At 42.4% G+C, this 19,138-nt stretch overlaps 1 protein-coding gene across 1 annotated transcript in view; it reads left to right on the top strand.

Moving 5' to 3' along the window:
* The window catches only part of ULK4 (unc-51 like kinase 4), a gene marked incomplete in the record, with an annotated part of 1,752,451 nt that overhangs the window by 1,605,504 nt on the left and 127,809 nt on the right, over window positions 1-19,138 (top strand). Inside the window, 1 exon segment of the mRNA XM_030209369.1 lies at window positions 2,902-3,000. Coding sequence (XP_030065229.1) covers window positions 2,902-3,000 — 99 coding nt within the window.

Raw genomic sequence — 19,138 nt, 5'->3', positions numbered from 1 at the left:
ATTTTGAACACCTTTTTTATATAAAACACATTTTTATATGTGATTTTGAACACCTTTTATATGTAATATGTAATTTTTAATGTTATATTGTTTTTGTTTTAAAACTTATAAGTGTCAAAAGTTTTAAATGCATGAACCACTTCATTTAAATTTTATGTATAATTTCTATTTTTATAAACAGATGGTTGTTTATGACTCTGTTTTTATGTTTTGTACATGACTTTTATATGTCCTTTTAGCAGTGCTTTTTTTCTAGAAAAAAAGGTGCCAGTACTTATTATTGGTGGGATCACCACATATGGCTCCACCCCTATGATAGCCACACCCACATTAACCACACCCCTTATACCAACCATGGTGCATATAAACAGACATCATTGAAAATATTATTGTAGTATAGGAGAAAAAATGTGATTTTTTTTTCATTATAAATAATTTCTGTAATCTGTTACAGCTCCAGTATACCCAGTGCAAAAAGACAGCAGATATAAATTCTCAAATTGGGCATATTCCAAACACTAAAATGAAAATAAAATGATTTTTTCTACCTTTCTTGTCTGGTGACTTTGTTTTTCTATCCATATTGGTCCCAGTCTCTGATTCTGCTGCTCTCTGTTCTCTTAACTCAGTTTCCAGGGCTTCCTTTCCATTTATTTCTTTACTTTCCTCCTTTCTTCATTTCTTACCCTACATCTGTAAGTAAAAGCTGGGTCCTCCTCCATGGAATTGACTGGAGGAGGTGTGACGTGGATCCAGCTTTTGCCTATTTTCTCCATCCATTTGCAGTTTTTCTCCTCTCTTCCCTCATCTCCATCCATATGCATCTTCTTTTTTCTTTCCTCCCCTCCATCCATGTCCAGCACTTCTCTCTCCTCTCCTCCATCCATGTCCAGCATTTCTCCTCTCTCTTCCCTCCCCTGTATCCATATAAAGAAATAATTCTCTCTCCCCTCTCCTCCATCCAAGTCCAGCATTTCTCCTCTCTCCCCGCCAACCCCTCCATTTATCCATGTCCAGCAATTCTCTATCTCCTGCTCTCCTCTCCATCCATTTTCAGCATTTCTCCTCTTTTCTCTGCCCTCCCATCCATGTGCATTTCCTTCCTCTTCCCTCCCCTCCATCCATGTCTAGCATGTCTCCTCTTTCCCCTGCCCTCCTCTCCCACGTCCAGCGATTCTCCTCTGTCCCGTCTACCCCTGCCATCCATGTTCAGCAATTCTCCTCTCTTCCCTTCCCTCCCCTCTCATCCATGTCCAGCGAATCTCTTCCCTGACCTCCCCTCCCATCCATGTCCAGTATGTCTCCTCTCTCCCCTGACCTCCCCTCCCATCCATGTCCAGTATGTCTCCTCTCTCTCCTGGCCTCCCCTCCCATCCATGTCCAGCGATTCTTCTCTGCCCCCTGTCCAGCGATTCTTCTCTGCCCCCTGTCCTCTCCTGCCATCCATGTCCAGTGATTCTTCTCTGCCCCTTGTCCTCCTCTGCCATCCATGTCCAGCGATTCTTCTCTGCCCCCTGTCCTTCCCTCCCATCCATGTCCAGTGATTCTCCTCTCTTCCCTGCCCTCCCCTCCCATCCATGTCCAGCGATTCTCCTCTCTTCCCTGCCCTCCCCTCCCATCCATGTCCAGCGATTCTCTCTTCCCTGCTCTCCCCTCCCATCCATGTCCAGCGATTCTCCTCTCTCCCCTCCATGTCCAGCAATTCTCTCTCCCCTGCCTTCCCCTCTCATCCATGTCCAGCGATTCTTCTTCCCCCAGCCCATCTTCCTTCCCTCAGCCCATCCTCCTTCTCCACTGCCTGCCTCCCAGCCAGTGAAGCGATAAAGGCTGCCAGCGTGTGACTCGGCGGTGCGAACGGTGGAGCGATTGAGAGAGGCTGGCAGCGTCGGAGCTTCCCTCTGCAAGTCCCGCCTATGTGGAAACAGGAAGATGAAACAAAGTAGGTGGGACTCACAGAGGGAAGCTCTGACATTGCCAGCCTCTCAATCGCTGCACCGTTCGCGCTGCTGAGTCTGTAAAAAAAACAGTAAGTAGAGGAGTTAGAGGAAGGGTGCAGGACTCGCTGGGGGAAAAAAGTGCCTTTTAGGTTCCTGAAGCAGGCGCATAGGCGCCGAAACATGGCTGCTGTGTCGAGCCACTTGATGTTCTTTATTAAAGACTTTGTAGTGTTATTGTTATTATTATTATTATTATACGTCTCCCTGGTTGATTGAAAGGGCCAGATCATCCTACTCCTTTTTGTTTGCACTATTTTGACATAGGAATTGAGGGTTCCTCCACTTTCTGTGGCTGATCCTCGCTCACTCCTTTTTCCAGGTGCAAAGACTGTATGTTTTATTGGTGGGAAGAATAAAGCCAGGCCTAGTTCCCTAGCATAGTGGTACAGTGGCTGGGAATCTGGAGCCAGGTCAGGGCTACTTCCATTGGGCTTGGTATTTAATTTTACAGTATAACAGATTCCCTCCCGAAGGATGTCTCCTCCTATTACTGTCACTCACAGGTAGAAAAATCATCCCTTATTCTGGAAGCTGTGACTGCCTTCCAAGTAAAAAAAAAATTCACATATCCAGTACTGACAGAGGCAATAGAGGTCTCTGCTAAGCTGTTTGTAGCAGGCAGATTCTAAGTATGATTTTTGCAAACAAAATTTTGTTTAATAGGAATTTGGATATAAGCTATTTTTTAGCTTGCAGAAAATAAATGTCACAGCATGAATATTCTCCTTTGTACATATTTGTTCTTACTAGCACTGCCAAAATATAAAAGCTAAACAAGGGTCTGGAATAAAGTATGAAAGGGTTGCATCTTTGATTCAGAATTCAGGTACTTCACAAAGCTTATTTATATTTCAAAACAGAACCCTCAACAAGAATCCTTTTTTATTTCTCTTCTTTCATTAAGGCTCAGACAACTGGCGCAGAAGGGGACACTCAGGCTGCTGAGGACCTTCTGCTTATCAATAAACCCCTGACAGACCTAATTAGCCTGCTTATTCAACTGGTAAGAACTAGCTATTTGCAAGTCTACTGGAATGTTCAATTTGAATTTGGCATTTCATTTCTCTAAATGTCATTTTCTCATTATTCGTAGAGGTTTTGCTTAAAGAAATGTTTAAATGATTTATTTTTGAGAACACAAAAATGTTGTTTTGGAATCATTGCATAACACGAACCAATTTATTTATTTATTTATTTATTGGGATTTATTAACTGCTTTTATGAAGAAATTCACTCAAGGATGGTGTACAGCTTGACATACAATTTGGTTAACAGCATAATAACAGAATGAGCAAATGTAAGAATAAATACAATCAATGAGGTAAATTTAGACATGGCAAACTGAATCTTTATAATAGGACTAACATGATACAGTATCAAAAATATAAACATTTAACAGCATTTCCAAGTAATCATGTAACAAAAATATGATAAATGTCAGCAGAATATAAATGACACCATAATAGACAGTACAGAATATCATATAACATGGATATAATAAACGTAATGTTAGAACAATACAAATGAAACACCTTAATAGGCACATATTAGAAACATTTAAAAGTGAGGCCTCAACAATGCCCTCTGTAAGGGCATTATGACAGTCACCTTTCTATTCAGTATACTCATTATACAGCTTATCATCCTTCTGACCTTAGCCACTGCCTTGTTGCACTGTTTGCCACCTTGAGATCCTCACACACCATCATCCCAAGATCTCTCTCTTGGTCCATGCTCATTGGTTGCTCCTCTCCTATTATATACAGTTCCTTTCGTTTTTTTTGCATCCAAAATGCATAACTCTCCACTTTTATAGATTAGTTTTACATAATATTGCCACACAGCGACAGACCAAAGGTCCATCAAGCCCAACATCCTGTTTCCAACAGTGGCCAAATACCTGGCAAGATCCCAAAATAAGTTCAGTACATTTTATACTGCTTATCTCAGAAATAAGCAGTGGATTTCCCCAAGTCATTTTAATAATGATCTATGGACTTTTCCTTTAGGAAGCTGTCCAAACCTTTTTTTAACCCCACTAAGCCTTTACCACATTCTCTGGCAACAAATTCCAGAGTTCATTTATTTATTTGTTAACATTTGTATCCCACATTTTCCCACCTATTTGCAGGCTCAATGTGGCTTACATAGATCCGTAAATGGTGAATACCAGTTCCAGAGCAGAGAAATACATAGTTAAGGTAGAGGATACAAAGTGAATTTGGTTACAGGAAGGAAAGTTTGTCTTATAATAAGAATTGAAAGGTATTAAGTTAACTTTGTTTGTGAAAGATTAACTTGAACAAATAGGAATATTAAAACTACAAATCAAGATACTTTAGCAAAAAGCAATTACGGCTTAATGAATACATTAGCATAGGTACAAAGGTAGTAAGTTAACTTCGTTCGTACTTTGTTACACGTTGAGTGAAGAAACTTTTTCTCCAATTCGTTTTAAATTTACTACTTTGTAGCTTCATCACCTGCCCACTAGTCCTAGTATTTTTGGACGCTTCTGCATCCCAAACTCCAGTCCCTGGCTCTCACGGCCTGGATGTTGAGAGCGTAGACTTCGCCTCCTTAGGTCTTTCTGAGGGTGTCTCCCGAGTCTTTCTAGCTTCCAGGAAAGATTCCACGAAGAGGTGTTATGCTTTCAAATGGAAGAGGTTTGCCGTCTGGTGTGACAGCCGGGCCCTAGATCCTCGTTCTTGTCCTACACAGGCCCTGCTTGAATACCTTCTGCACTTGTCTGAGGCTGGTCTTAAGACCAACTCTGTAAGAGTTCATCTTAGTGTGATTAGTGCTTTTCATTATCGTTTAGAGGGTAAGCCTATCTCGGGACAGCCTTTAGTTGTTCGCTTCATGAAAGGTTTGCTTTTGTCAAAGCCCCCTATCAAGCCTCCTACAGTGTCATGGGATCTCAATGTTGTTCTCACCCAGCTGATGAAACCTCCTTTTGAGCCACTGAATTCATGCCATCTGAAGTACTTGACCTGGAAGGTCATTTTCTTGGTGGCAGTCACTTCAGCTCGTAGAGTCAGTGAGCTTCAAGCCTTGGTAGCTCATGCTCCTTATACCAAATTTCATCATAACAGAGTAGTCCTCCGCACTCACCCTAAGTTCTTGCCAAAGGTGGTGTCGGAGCTCCATCTGAACCAGTCAATTGTCTTGCCAACATTCTTTCCCCGTCCTCATACCCGCCCGGCTGATTGTCAGTTGCACACATTGGACTGCAAGAGAGCATTGGCCTTCTATCTGGAGCGGACAAGCCCCCACAGACAGTCCGCCCAATTGTTTGTTTCTTTTGATCCCAATAGAAGGGGAGTGGCTGTCGGGAAACGCACCATCTCTAATTGGCTAGCAGATTGCATTTCCTTCACTTATGCCCAAGCTGGGCTGTCTCTTGAGGGCCATGTCACGGCTCACAGTGTTCGAGCCATGGCAGTGTCAGTGGCCCACTTGAAGTCAGCCACTATTGAAGAGATTTGCAAGGCTGCGACGTGGTCATCGGTCCACACATTCACATCTCATTACTGCCTACAGCAGGATACCCGACGCAACAGTCGGTTCGGGCAGTTGGTGCTGCAGAATCTGTTTGGGATTTAGAATCCAACTCCACCCCCCTAGACCCATTTTTATTGTGTTCCAGGCTGCACTCTCAGTTCGTTGTTTCTGTTAGGTCAATCTCAGTTATGTCCTCGCTGTTGTGAGGCCCAATTGACCAATGTTTGTTGTTTTGAGTGAGCCTGGGGGCTAGGGATACCCCAATCGTGAGAACAAGCACCCTGCTTGTCCTCGGAGAAAGCGAGGTTACTAACCTGTAGCAGGTATTCTCCGAGGACAGCAGGCAGATTGTTCTCACAAACCCGCCCTCCTCCCCTTTGGAGTTGTGTCTTCCCTTGATCTTTGCTTTTCACTGGACTGGGGAGCATGCTCGAGCTACGGGCGGGAAGGCGGTTCGCGCATGTGCACGCGAGAGCTTGCAAACTTTGTTGCTAGGAAGATCTTCCGATCCTGGGGCTGCCGTCGGACATCACCCAATCGTGAGAACAATCAGCCTGCTGTCCTTGGAGAATACCTGCTACAGGTTAGTAACCTCGCTTTCTCTGTCACAGTCGACCTATCATGCAACCCAGATTGCTGCCTCCTCTCACATCAACCCCAGCATTTGATACGTATTATAAAACCAAAATAGGACTAAACTACAAGGACACACACAAACTCTTCTCACTCGTAAACAAACTCCTAAATACTACACCGGTTACCTCTAATAATATAGACACCCCATCCGCAACCAATCTTGCAAACTACTTCAATGAAAAAATTATAAAGCTCCGACTCATGATACCTACCAACATAACTGAGTACACAAACATCCTTGAATCTCTAGACCCAAATCCCGGGGAATGCCCAGCAGACCGATCATGGACCAACTTTGACACGCTCTCGTCAGATGAAATCTCACAATGGCTCAGAAAATACGCCAAATCACAATGCAAATTAGACATTTGCCCTACCAGCCTAATAAGATCTGCACCCAATCAATTCAAAACAGACCTCACTAATGACGTAAACCACAGGCTTCAAAATGGTCTCTTTCCCACAGATAAAGGAAACATCTTACTCCGCTGCCAAAAGATGCTAAGAAAAGCACAATGGACCTAACCAATTATCGCCCAGTAACATCTGTTCCGCTCATAACCAAACTCATGGAAGGTATAGTGACGAAACAACTCAATGAATACCTAAATAAACACTCAATTCTACACGAGTCTCAATCAGGATTTCGGTCAAATCACAGCACCGAACCTGTTCTAGTGTCCGCAATGAACTCATTCAAACAAGCAATTGCAACTGGTAATAACATACTCCTCTTACAATTCGACATGTCCAGTGCCTTTGACATGGTTAATCATGGAATACTATTACATATACTAGAATACTTCGGAGTAGGAGGCACAGTTCTCAAATGGTTCAAAGGATTCCTGACCACAAGATCATACCAAGTGACAACCAACGCGGACATATCACCCCCATGGATACCTGAATGTGGAGTCCCCCAAGGATCCCCCCCTCTCACCAACCCTATTTAACCTAATGATGATACCTTTAGCCAAACTTCTAGCCAATCAAACCTCAGCCCTTACATATATGCAGACGATGTCACGATTTACATCCCATTCAAACATAACTTAAATGAAATCACCAACAAGATCAACCAAAGCCTCCAAATCACGCACTCCTGGGCGGATGTATTTCAGCTAAAACTTAACGCAGAAAAAACACAATGTCTTGTACTCACCTCACAACACAACACAAACAACTTCTCCACCATATCAACACCATATGCTCTCTTCCCGTCTCACAAAACTTGAAAATTCTTGGAGTTACCATTGATCGAAACCGCACGCTCGATGCCCACGTGAAGAACACGATGTAAAAGATGTTCCACTCCATGTGGAAACTCAAAAGAGTAAAACCTTTCTTCCCGAGATACATCTTCCGTACCCTGGTACAGTCAATGGTAATAAGTCATCTGGATTACTGCAACGCACTGTACGCTGGCTGCAAAGAACAGACTATCAAAAAACTCCAAACAACCCAGAATACTGCCACAAGACTCATATTTGGAAAAAACTAAATATGAAAGTGCAAAACCCCTAAGAGAGAAGCTTTACTGGCTCCCACTTAAGGAACGCATTGCGTTCAAGATCTGCACAATTGTGCACAAAATCATTCACGCAGACGCCCCAATCTATATGCTAAACCTCGTGGACCTACCTCCCAGAAACGCCATAAGATCATCCCGCAAATTTCTCAATCTGCACTTCCCCAGCTGTAAAGGACTAAAATACAAACTGATGCATGCCACTACCTTCTCCTACATAAGCACGCAGTTGTGGAATGCATTACCCACAGCCCTGAAAACTATTGGTGAAATAACTAACTTTCGCAAATCTCGGAAGACATATCTCTTCAACAAGGCCTACCAAGAGAACCTATAGCCTTACTAAACTATCCCGCCAAACCACCCAGATATGAAAGGTCACCTTCTATACTTACCCGCCTAACACTTTCTTTTTTCTCTTCCCTTACTTAATCTCTGTGCATTACTAATTGTATCTGATATCCTGGAATGACAATGTCATAACAAAACTCTGTAAGCCACATTGAGCCTACAAATAGGTGGGGAAAATGTGGGATACAAATGCAATAAATAAATAAATACTACCACATATGTAGTGCACAAAGTAGAGACACAGACCCTGGTTGGTGAAAGTTTAACATTGTAATATAATATGAAAAAATAAACTATTTACAAAACTTATTTTGGGTCCCATCAATGAGGCCTCTCCTGACCCTCCATGACCCTTCTTAAAATGTCTATTAACAGCAACAGGAGACGTCTGTGTGTTTCCTGCCGCTGCTGTACAGAGTGCCACAGTGCTGCAACCTTCAGCAGCAACTGGTTTACTACAGCAACCAGTTGCTGCAGGAGTTGCAGTGCTGCGGCACTGTTGTCTAGTGGTGCTGCTGCTGGTGGTGGTGGTGGTGGTGTTGCTGGGGCTGGTAGGTGTTCCTCCTCCTCCTGCTCCTTCCCCTCCAGAGGAGGCAAATCTGCCCATTCACCACCTTCCACAACCACCATTTGCTGTTCTTCCTCCTGGACAGCCTCCTCCCTCCTCCTCCTCGGCCACTAGTGATGGCACCGCCTCCTCCTCGGCCACTGGTGATGGCATTGCCTCCTCCTCCTGCTGCTGCTTCTGCCGCCCTGTGTAGGTAAAAGGATTGTACTTGAGATCAACACATCCAACATGGCTTGCATAGTGCAGGAGCTGGCTGGCCTGAGGCGGGGTATGGGGAAAGGTGTGGTGAGCCCTGGGCTATACCCATGGGGTGTGAGATGCATGAGATGACATGACAGGGAATCCTGGAAGCTGGTCTGACACAGAGTACACAGGATATGTTGGCAGACCACACTCATTGGTCAGCAGCATGTTTGCATTATGATTTGTGACTATGGTTGGCTGACCAATTTTTTGTGGGGGGGTGGGGGAAGCACATAACTTTAATATGAGGCAATGACATCCACTAAGAGTAGGACCTCAGGCAGGAATACCAGGAAACAGGATCCACCCCAGAAAGGGGGGATACAGAAGTGAGGCATGTCCTCTCATTCATCTCAGAGGAGGTTACTTGGAAGTTTCAGCCACACTCATGGGAGGGTAGCTGCAAACTCAGGCCTTGATCTAGGACAGAGGTGTTATGACTTACTAGTTGCCTATTAGCCACATGGAAACTGATATAGTACACAACATTTGCATCATTAAATAAATACTTTTACAAATGAGTACAGGCATAGGAGCCAACTTTTCAAAATTATTGGGGGTGCTATACCCAGTGGAAATAACCCCTCCCTGAACACATACAAGGAATTTTCTCAATATTGGAGGTGCTAAAGCACCCACAGCACCCACAGAGTCGGCTCCTATGAGTACAGGTGCCCTGTTTATAATACTTACATCGAGCCCTGAGGCGCCGTCTCACTGCCCTTATCATGTCAGGGCTCTCCCGCTTGATTCGGTGGAACCTGCGCCGCAGGGACTCGAGGTCCCTCCGAATGCCAAATCTTCTGCAAGATATAAGTTTGTACACCAGGAGTCAGGGGCTGGCCCTTCTTGCCTTCAGCACACAAATTCATTTGGAAATCAAATAGGAGAGACACACAACACTGATTGGGGTGGGGGGGGGGGGGACATTACATTAGTACAGATGATGTCATTGAGGTGGACATGAGGACAGAGAGTACCGTTTGTGTGCAGTATTGTAGGGATGTGGGAATGGTTTTCCTTTCTAGTACATAGATTCTATTAATGAATGTGCATGTGCACATATCACTGATTACCCTTGAATGCAGGCTACAGTTAGTGCTTACATTGCTGAGGGAGCTCTTATATGTGTAACTACAGGAGGGGGACCTGATAGCCTAAGGAGAGGAAGGGGGGAAGCAAAGACTTTTCCATCCTGTTACTTATTTGACACCAGGCTTGGATAGTGACAGTCCTGGGGGGGCAGGTGGTGGTGGTGCATAAAAAGAATGTGCCAGTGCTTCAGACAATGGTAGACCAGGCACAAGCTTTCAGCAACGCTGAAATTTGGCTCTCGCCATAAAGACATGTTTGTCGGGGAATAACCGTTGGAAAGCGTGCATCGCCTTATATGGACGCCCATGCGTGATGGATGTTCTTACGTGCACAGTTCCATATATGGATGGGTCAGCACGTGGACGTCCTGGCATATATAATGGGTCTGCACGTGGACGGCTGTAACGCATGGACTGTCGTCACGCGTGCGGGGCCTTATTTGGATGAGAACGTGTTCATACTTGCGGAGTCTTCGTTATATGGATCATTATCAAGTGTGCGAACTTATTCATATATACATAATAAAATATGTATGTTCCTTATATTTCCCATAGCTGCATGTTCCACAGGTACAGTGCATGCTGCGTGTTCCGCAAGTACAGTGCATGTAATTGCGGACATCCAGGTACGGGAAATATAAAGAATATTAATGTGCAAAATACAGTAACAAAGATGTTTCTTGCAGCTCTGCCGAAGGATGTCCCCTAGTAAGATGGACATCCTTCGGCAGTGCTGCATGAAACATGTCTTTGTTACTGTATTTGGCACATTAATATTCTTTATATTTCCTGTACCTGGATGTCTGCAACTACATGCACTGTATTTGTGGAACAACCAGATACATCAGAAAAGTCCATAGTAAAACTCATAAAACTGCTGGAGGACCATATGACAAATGATGGCAAGAGTGAATGTTGGGGGCATCCTTTGGCAGTTCTGGAAGATGGGCATCCTTTTTTACTATACTTTGGGCATCCCTGATTTGGGCGTTTCGCACTGCGATAATGGAATGTCTAAAGACGTCCATACTATTTTTCGATTATACCTACCTGATTTTGGACGACTTCGTGAGGGCATCCTAATTCATACTTGGACAACCTTTCGAAAATGCCCCTCCACGTCTATAAGATCATGCATCCGTATCTATAACTCTCAACATAACTACAAACATAACAGTTAACAAAATATGGAGATTTAATTCATAATTATTAGATAACTCTGTCTTTAAACCAGCCATTGAAAAGGCAATTCCATAAGCCAGAAAACACAAATTGGATCACATTATGGGATTCCTTCAAAGCATACGTGAGAGGTGTCATAATATCCTTCTCTGCTTCTCAACATAATAAAATTGTTAAAGAAATAAACAAACATGAAAATTCTATTAAATCCTTGGAATTATTTCATCAAGCCAACCAAACAGATATGCATATCTTAAATCAACTGAACAAAACCAGAGTCCAATATAATTCAATAGTTTGTAAAAAAAAAAAAAGGTAGTGAATCCATTCTTATGCAGTCAGCTACATATTATTCTGATAATAATAAATGTGGACATTTACTAGCACAATATCTAAAATCCAAAGCTGAAAAGAAAAATATATTGGCTGTTTTAGACAGTAATAATATAGTACAATCTAAATCAGAAATAATAAGCACTTGGGTGAGAGAGTAAAAACGTTCTTGGACGATATAGCTGAGAATATCCCGTCGATTTCCAACATACATCTGAAGCTTTGGGACCTGGTGCCTGGGAGAGAGTTTGGCCAACTCTGTCAGAAATGGGAAGCAGATACAGGTAGAACATTGACAACATGGAATATTATAAAACAAATACAGGATATACCCAAACTAGTAGGAGGAGCAGACCTTAGAGAATGTGCTTTTCGTATATTACATAGGGCATATTTCACTCAAACACAATTGTACAAATCAGGGGGCATTCATACTGCTACTTGTTTGAAATGTAAGGAGGCAGATAATACATTATATCATGCGCTATGAGTATGCCCGTTAATACAGTGCTATTGGAGACAAATAGTTGTATTTTTGTCTACAATTGTGAATAATAATTTAGCATTGAATCCTTTATTAATATTATTGGATAAGCAAGACACATATCCTAGATTACACACAGATAGGAAAATGTTATGTCGTAAAGTGTGCCTAATAGCCAGGAAATGTATAATGCAGCATTGGACCTCAGCACATCCACCGTCCTTTTGGCATTGGCGGAACCAGGTCCACCAATTGCTTACCTGGGAAGCGAGAGAGGCAAAAGGAACCAACAAGCGAAAAGTGCGCTTTTTAAGAATTTGGGGGTGTTATTTAGACGGGATGACTCACAGAGGGAGAAGTCGAATTCTTAATACTTTGTAAAGTTCATGGTATCAATTGTGATTGAAGAATGTGTATATATAGATTATCAGGGGGGAGGGAGGGGCCTTGGATCACGTTGTAATTTAGATTCTGTCATGTTGGTGAATTAGGTGGGTAACAAAGAAACATAAGGCAATCTTGGATGATTCTTTTTATTGCATACTTGAAACTCTTGTCAACGTTATCACAGCATGTTAGTTATTAAGAGGGGACGGGAGGGAGGGGGAGAGAAAGGAAAGGGGGGGGGGGGGAACTTAGTACAAAACATTGATGAGTGTTGTTGCTGTTATACCTTGAGATGTATATGTACAAAACTTGTTGTATGTATAATGGTTTTGCAACTTTGATAATAATAAAAAGTTTAAACATAAATCAGAAATAATTGTTGAATGTTTTAGACATTATTACACTCCTTATATAAGTCTGAAATATCTGATAATCTTGATAATTCATCATTTCTCGAAAACCTAGACCATCCCATTTTGGAAGAAGATAATTCTCTACTAATGAAGCAGATAACTGTAAAAGAAATTGAAATTACATTTTAAAAAATGGCACACAAAAAAGCCCCTGGGCCTGATGGACTAACAGTCAAGTTTTACACAGCTTTTATAGACAAGTTTGTACCTATTTTGAATTCTTTTTTTTTCAGGTCTTATTGAATCTGGTGATGTTAGAGGTTCATTCACAGAAGCTAATATAATAGTACTCCCAAACAAGGATCCATTAATATTGATGCAAAAATTTATGCCAAACTAATTGCAGAACGTTTGCAATGTGTTCTTACCAAACTAATTAAGAATGATCAGTCTGGATTTATGCATAGGAGATTATCGTGTCAAAAACATACTGATACCATCTCTTTTGTCTGTCCCACTGGCGTCTTCTGCATTCTGTTACTATAGATTGTATTCTCTTGTTACTATGTAAGCCGTATTGAGCCTGCGATGAGCGGAAAAGCGCGGGGTACAAATGTAATAAATAATAATAATAATACTAGACTGTTTACTAACATAATTTTAGGAGCACAAAATTCTCCTGATTAGATGCTGAGAAAGCATTTGACCGTGTCAAATGGTAATTTATGTATTTTGTTTTGCAGTGGTATGGTTTCTCTAAAGAATTTCTCCAAATGGTTAAAGTACTGTATTCTAAACCCTCTACAAGGATACAGAATAATAATATGTGTTCTCAACTATTCCATCCTACAAGCGGTATCAGACAGGGATGCCCATTATCTCCTTGGAGTCAAGATATGTAAGATAACAGCTAAGGTATCGGCATATGCTGATGATAAACTCCTATACACCTACCTCCATCCCTGAGATTTTGACAATTATCAATTAATATTCTGTAATATCTGGGTATATACTTAACAAATCCAAGACAGAAATTTTACCCCTTAATTGCCCAGAGGAAAAAGATAGCAACCACACATGGCTTTATATTTTTTTATTTTTGTTACATTTGTACCCCGTGCTTTCCCACTCATGGCAGGCTCAATGCGGCTTACATGGGGCAATGGAGGGTTAAGTGACTTGCCCAGAGTCACAAGAAGCTGCCTGTGCCTGAAGTGGGAATCAAACTCAGTTCCTCAGTTCCCCAGGACCAAAGTCCACCACCCTAACCACTAGGCCACTCCTCCACTTATGGAATCCTAAGTCTATAAAATATTTGGGAATAATCTTTGCACCACATTAGAAGACACACTAAAATTCAATACGGAATATTTTATTAAGAAAACCACTGAATTAACAACAAAATGGTACCCATTAAGATTATCTTGGTGGGAGAGATTAGACAAATAAAAATGATGATAGTTCCTAAAGTTAACTACATATTAAACATGCTGCCAATAATGTTTCCTATTGATATATATTAAAGAAATTCTTATGGGCTAACAAGACTCCTCGAATAGCCTTAAAAAAGCTTAAAGCTCCTAGGAATTATGGAGGAGTGAATTTTCCCAGCTTCCAGGACTACCATCATGTTTTTATAATGAGACAATCTGCATTATGGATTACGGCTAATTCAGAAATGGGTACTCCATTATGGTGGAAAATAGAATCTACTTGGTGTGAAGACACCCCACGGAAATGCCTACCTATAACAAATACAATTAAAACGAAACTTAATATTATTATACAATCTACTCAAAGTGTTTTCGCAGAAATTGAACATATATGCAAATACCATGGCTTGGAACCTATCATGTACCAATATGGAATAACTCTGTTTCAAATTAATGAAAAAACGATAGATTGGAAAACATGGAGGTTCTCTGGTATAATCTTGTTCACCAATTAATAAATAAATGCACCTGGTACATTTTTGATGATATAGTTAAAAGTTATAATTTATCTAATAACCAATACTTTAAATGGATACAACTCAAACATTGTATAGCTACCAAACTGAATATTAAAACATTATCTAATGAACATCCTAGTTCTTGGGAGCTATGTCGTAACATTGATAGTGTTAATTTGCAATCTTTTGTCTGATTTTTATTTAAAGTAATAGTTTAATTTAGTGTCCAATGTTCCCGTAATAAGCCATATGTTACAATTTATATTCCTTTCAGACACGATTTGACAGAAATCACCAATACAATTAAGATTGGTTTGAACACAATGGATGCTTGGGCAAATTCATTCCAACTGAAACTAAATTCCGAAAAGACTCACTGTCTTATACTTTCATCTCAACACAATAAGTATAAACCTGCAACCTTAAACATCCCAAACCACTCTCTCCTAATCTCGGATAGCTTAAAACTGTTTGGCATCATAATTGACCATCATCTGACACTAGAAGGTCAAGTAAATTCAACTACAAACAAAATGTTCAACTCAATGTGGAAACTTAAACGTATAAAACATTTCTTCCCACAAGATGTATTTCGCAACCTAATACAATCAATGGTACTAAGCCAATTAGATTACTGCAATGGAATCTATGCAGGTTGTAAAGAACAACTAACAAAGAAACTTCAGACCGCACAGAATAAAGCAGCCAGATTGATATTCGGAAAACCAAAATTTGAAAGTGCCAAACCCCTTCGCGAAAAAAATGCATTAGCTTCCCACCAAAGAACGAATTGGGTTGATGACTTCCGGTGACGTCACGATCAGCAATGGCGAGCTGAAGACGGAGCTCCTGGTTGCCAGCTGAAAAATTAGCTAAAAAACTAGAGTCACCGAGGCCCGGAGCGAAAAAATAAGTAATAGCAGGGGCGGTGAAAGAAACGCGAACCTGCAAATGGCGAACTCGAAGCTCAAGACGGCAGATTTAACTGCCTTCGGATTTCGCCAGCGCGACCACGTGGCAGGGAAACAGGCCGACGAACAGGGCGGCCAGGGCAGTTCTGGAAACCCACGCTCTCCAAACACTCAGAGAGCGCACGACGAAAATAGCGAGAGCGAGATAGCGACAGATAAATGGGAGCAATTAAGCACGTGGCTGCTAGATATAAAAAAGGACATCAAAGAGATGAGGCGAGATTTTGCACAACTAAGTGCGGACTTAAGAGAAGAGATTAAAGATTTGGGGAATCGAGTCAATGAGACGGAGGCTGGATTAGAGCAACATGCAGAAACTCTGACAATGGTTGAACAACAAATAACGGACCAACAAGCAGACATGAAATTTCTCACAGACAAGGTGGAAGACCTTGAAAATAGAAGTCGGCGATCTAATATCCGGGTGCGGGGCCTACCGGAGCTACCAGAATTTAACAACTGCGAGAAGGTAGTACAAGATATAGCGGCTCACCTGCTATCCTCCCCGGATCATACAATAGCGCCAGACACAATCCGGATAGAACGCGCACATCGGGCACTCGGATCAAGAAAGGCCAATGCCCCCAAAGACATAGTGGCCTGCTTTGCAGAGTTTAAAATTAAAGAGGAGATCATGCGTCAAGCGAGAGCAGCTAGTCCTATCACGTGGGAGACATACCCCATTGAATTATTTCAGGATCTGGCGGCCACCACTCTAAAGAGAAGAGGAGCTTTGCGCCCACTAACGGAGAAGCTTCGAGAAGAGGGCATTAAATACAAATGGCAACACCCATTTGCCCTAGTGTTTTATAAAGAAGGCAAACAGCGCCGGGTGATATCGCCTGAGGAGGCTCAAGAATTTTTGGAGCAGGAACAGATGGGAACAGAGTCCACCATAAGAGGGTCGACAGGTCCCCCAAGACAGAACAAGCAGAAATGGCAGCGAATATCACAAGGGCGAGGACGGCTGAGACGCCAGGCATCAGATCGTACCCTGGCAACTGGAAAGGGCCTATGAGGAAACAAAACATCCCACCTTGGAATATAAAAGACACAAGATAAAGATTTGCCCATATAGAAATCTGGGCCAAGCGGAACTTTAATAACATACAACAAAAGCTTTGAGCAACTGAGCAGGCTGGTAACGAATAAGGAAACGGAAGTCCACATCCTAATAGACATGCCTTCACAGGAGAAGGAAGCATGTCTCTTCAGGTTACGGGGAAGGGAGGGGGGGGAGGGGGGATAGAGGGGAAATGGTGGTGGACAAATAGCAAATTGCTTGTGTGGTATTGGGTGATAGGATGTTCAAATGTGTAACCTTTAATGTGCGGGGCCTTAATTCGCCTATGAAGCGCCAGCTAGCATTCAAAGAAATGATTCGCCTGCGAGCTGACATGGTGCTCTGGCAGGAGACACATTTAAAAAAATGCCATGAAAAGCTGGTGTGTCATAAGCAATACCCCACTATATTGTTTTCATCGAGTATAGATAACTCAAAACAGAGAGGGGTACTGATAGCGCTGTCGGGGTCTCTCCCATGGCAGGTACAACGTACCATAACGGATAAAAATGGTAGATTTTTGATGATAATAATCTCATTGTTTAATGTGCAATATACAATTGTGAACCTGTATGCACCAAACACAGGACAGGGAATGTTCATCGAGGAAATAGAACAAAAATTACAGAGACATCAACAGGGACACCTTCTGCTAGGAGGAGATTTTAATGTCACAATACATCCCCCACTAGACAACTCTGCGGGTCAGGCAGTGTATGCTAAAGTAGATCGGAAAAAATTGAAGGGATTTCTGGCAAGATGGGGACTGATAGATCTATGGCGGGCTAAACATGGGGAAGAGCGAGACTATACCTACTACTCTTCTACATATGGGTCATATTCCAGAATAGATGGATGGATGGGAGATGTGGTAGTGGCAAGTAAGGTGCATGAGATACATATTGAACCACGCATCTGGTCAGATCATGCCCCGGTGATGCTAGAAGTACATGCAGGCACACGGCAGGTGGGCATACGATATTGGAGATTAAACGAGGCAATCCTATTGGACACTAAAAATATCCCAGTGATAGGAAAATACATTGAGGAATACCTTGAATTGAATGATGTGGGAGAGACTCTCCCGGAGCACTTGTGGGAGGGTCTCAAAGCAGTCCTACGCGGACAATTGATTGCACTGGGGGCACACATAACCAAGACACGAATAGAGCAAGAAGAGAACATTAGAGTAGAGATACTAAGATTGGAACAGGAACACAAAAAAGACCCCAAAAATACCCAAGGACAGGTAAAAATACAGGAGTTGCGGTCCAAACTTAACGAACTACAATTGGCAGAATTAGCCGCCAAATTGCAAATGACACAACAAGAATATTTCGAATTTGGAGATAAGGCAGGCAGACTACTAGCATGCAAACTCAAAAAATTAGCACAAAGAAACCACATAGGAAACATACAAATAGCAGGGGGGAACATAGTCACACAGGTGGAGCAAGTTCAAGAGGCATTCCTTGAATACTATACAACTCTATATGGGCCAGAACAGGTCATAGAGAAAGACAGAATGGAGCAATACTTGAGAGAAGCGGATCTCCCACGGGTGGGGAAGAAGGGGTCTGAACAGATGTCGGCCCCCATATCACTAGAGGAGATCACGTGGGCCATAACAGATATGGTGAGTGGTAAAGCCCCAGGCCCAGATGGGTTTTCCCCCAGATTTTATAAATTGTATAGTAAACACCTAGCTCCAGTCTTACAGAGAGTGTTTAATGCACTGGCTGACTCACAAGAATTGCCTTATACCTGGAGATTGGCAGCGATAACCCTAATACCAAAACCAGGGAAGAACCCACAGCTATGTAGCTCCTACAGGCCGATTTCGCTCCTGAATGTGGATTACAAGATATTCACTAAAATCCTGGCCCGCAGATTACAAAAACAGATACCAGAGTTAGTACATGAGGATCAGGCGGGCTTCATAACGGGACGCCAGGCGTTTGATAACCTCAGATGTCTGATGCACGTCATTCAGCAGGTGAGAGACGACCAGACCCCAGCGATATTGCTTTCGATTGATGCAGAAAAGGCATTTGATCGTGTGGACTGGTCATTTCTATTCACGGTGCTAAGGTGGACAGGGATAGAGGGGAAATATCTGAAATGGCTACAGCTACTATATCAGGCCCCATTGGCTACATTAAAAATTAATGGGATGTATACAAGAACATTTAAATTACAAAGAGGGACTAGACAGGGATGTGCGCTGTCGCCACTCCTTTTCGCTCTATCTTTAGAACCTTTAGCATGTGTGCTTCGCAAGGATCAGGAGGTAAGGGGAGTGGTGAGAGGCTGGAGGGAACACAAACTGATGTTGTTTGCCGATGATATATTGCTGACTATTACGAAACCGGATACATCGGTGAAGAAGATAGTGGAACATCTCACACAATATGGGCAATTATCAGGATTTAAACCTAACTTGGAGAAATCAACCTTTTTAAATCTCACAGTGCCTCCCACGGAGCTGTCGAC

Source organism: Microcaecilia unicolor, chromosome 1 (genome assembly GCF_901765095.1).
Source record: "Microcaecilia unicolor chromosome 1, aMicUni1.1, whole genome shotgun sequence".
In the NCBI taxonomy this organism is placed as follows: domain Eukaryota; kingdom Metazoa; phylum Chordata; class Amphibia; order Gymnophiona; family Siphonopidae; genus Microcaecilia; species Microcaecilia unicolor.
This window is presented reverse-complemented; position numbering and strand designations above follow the sequence as displayed.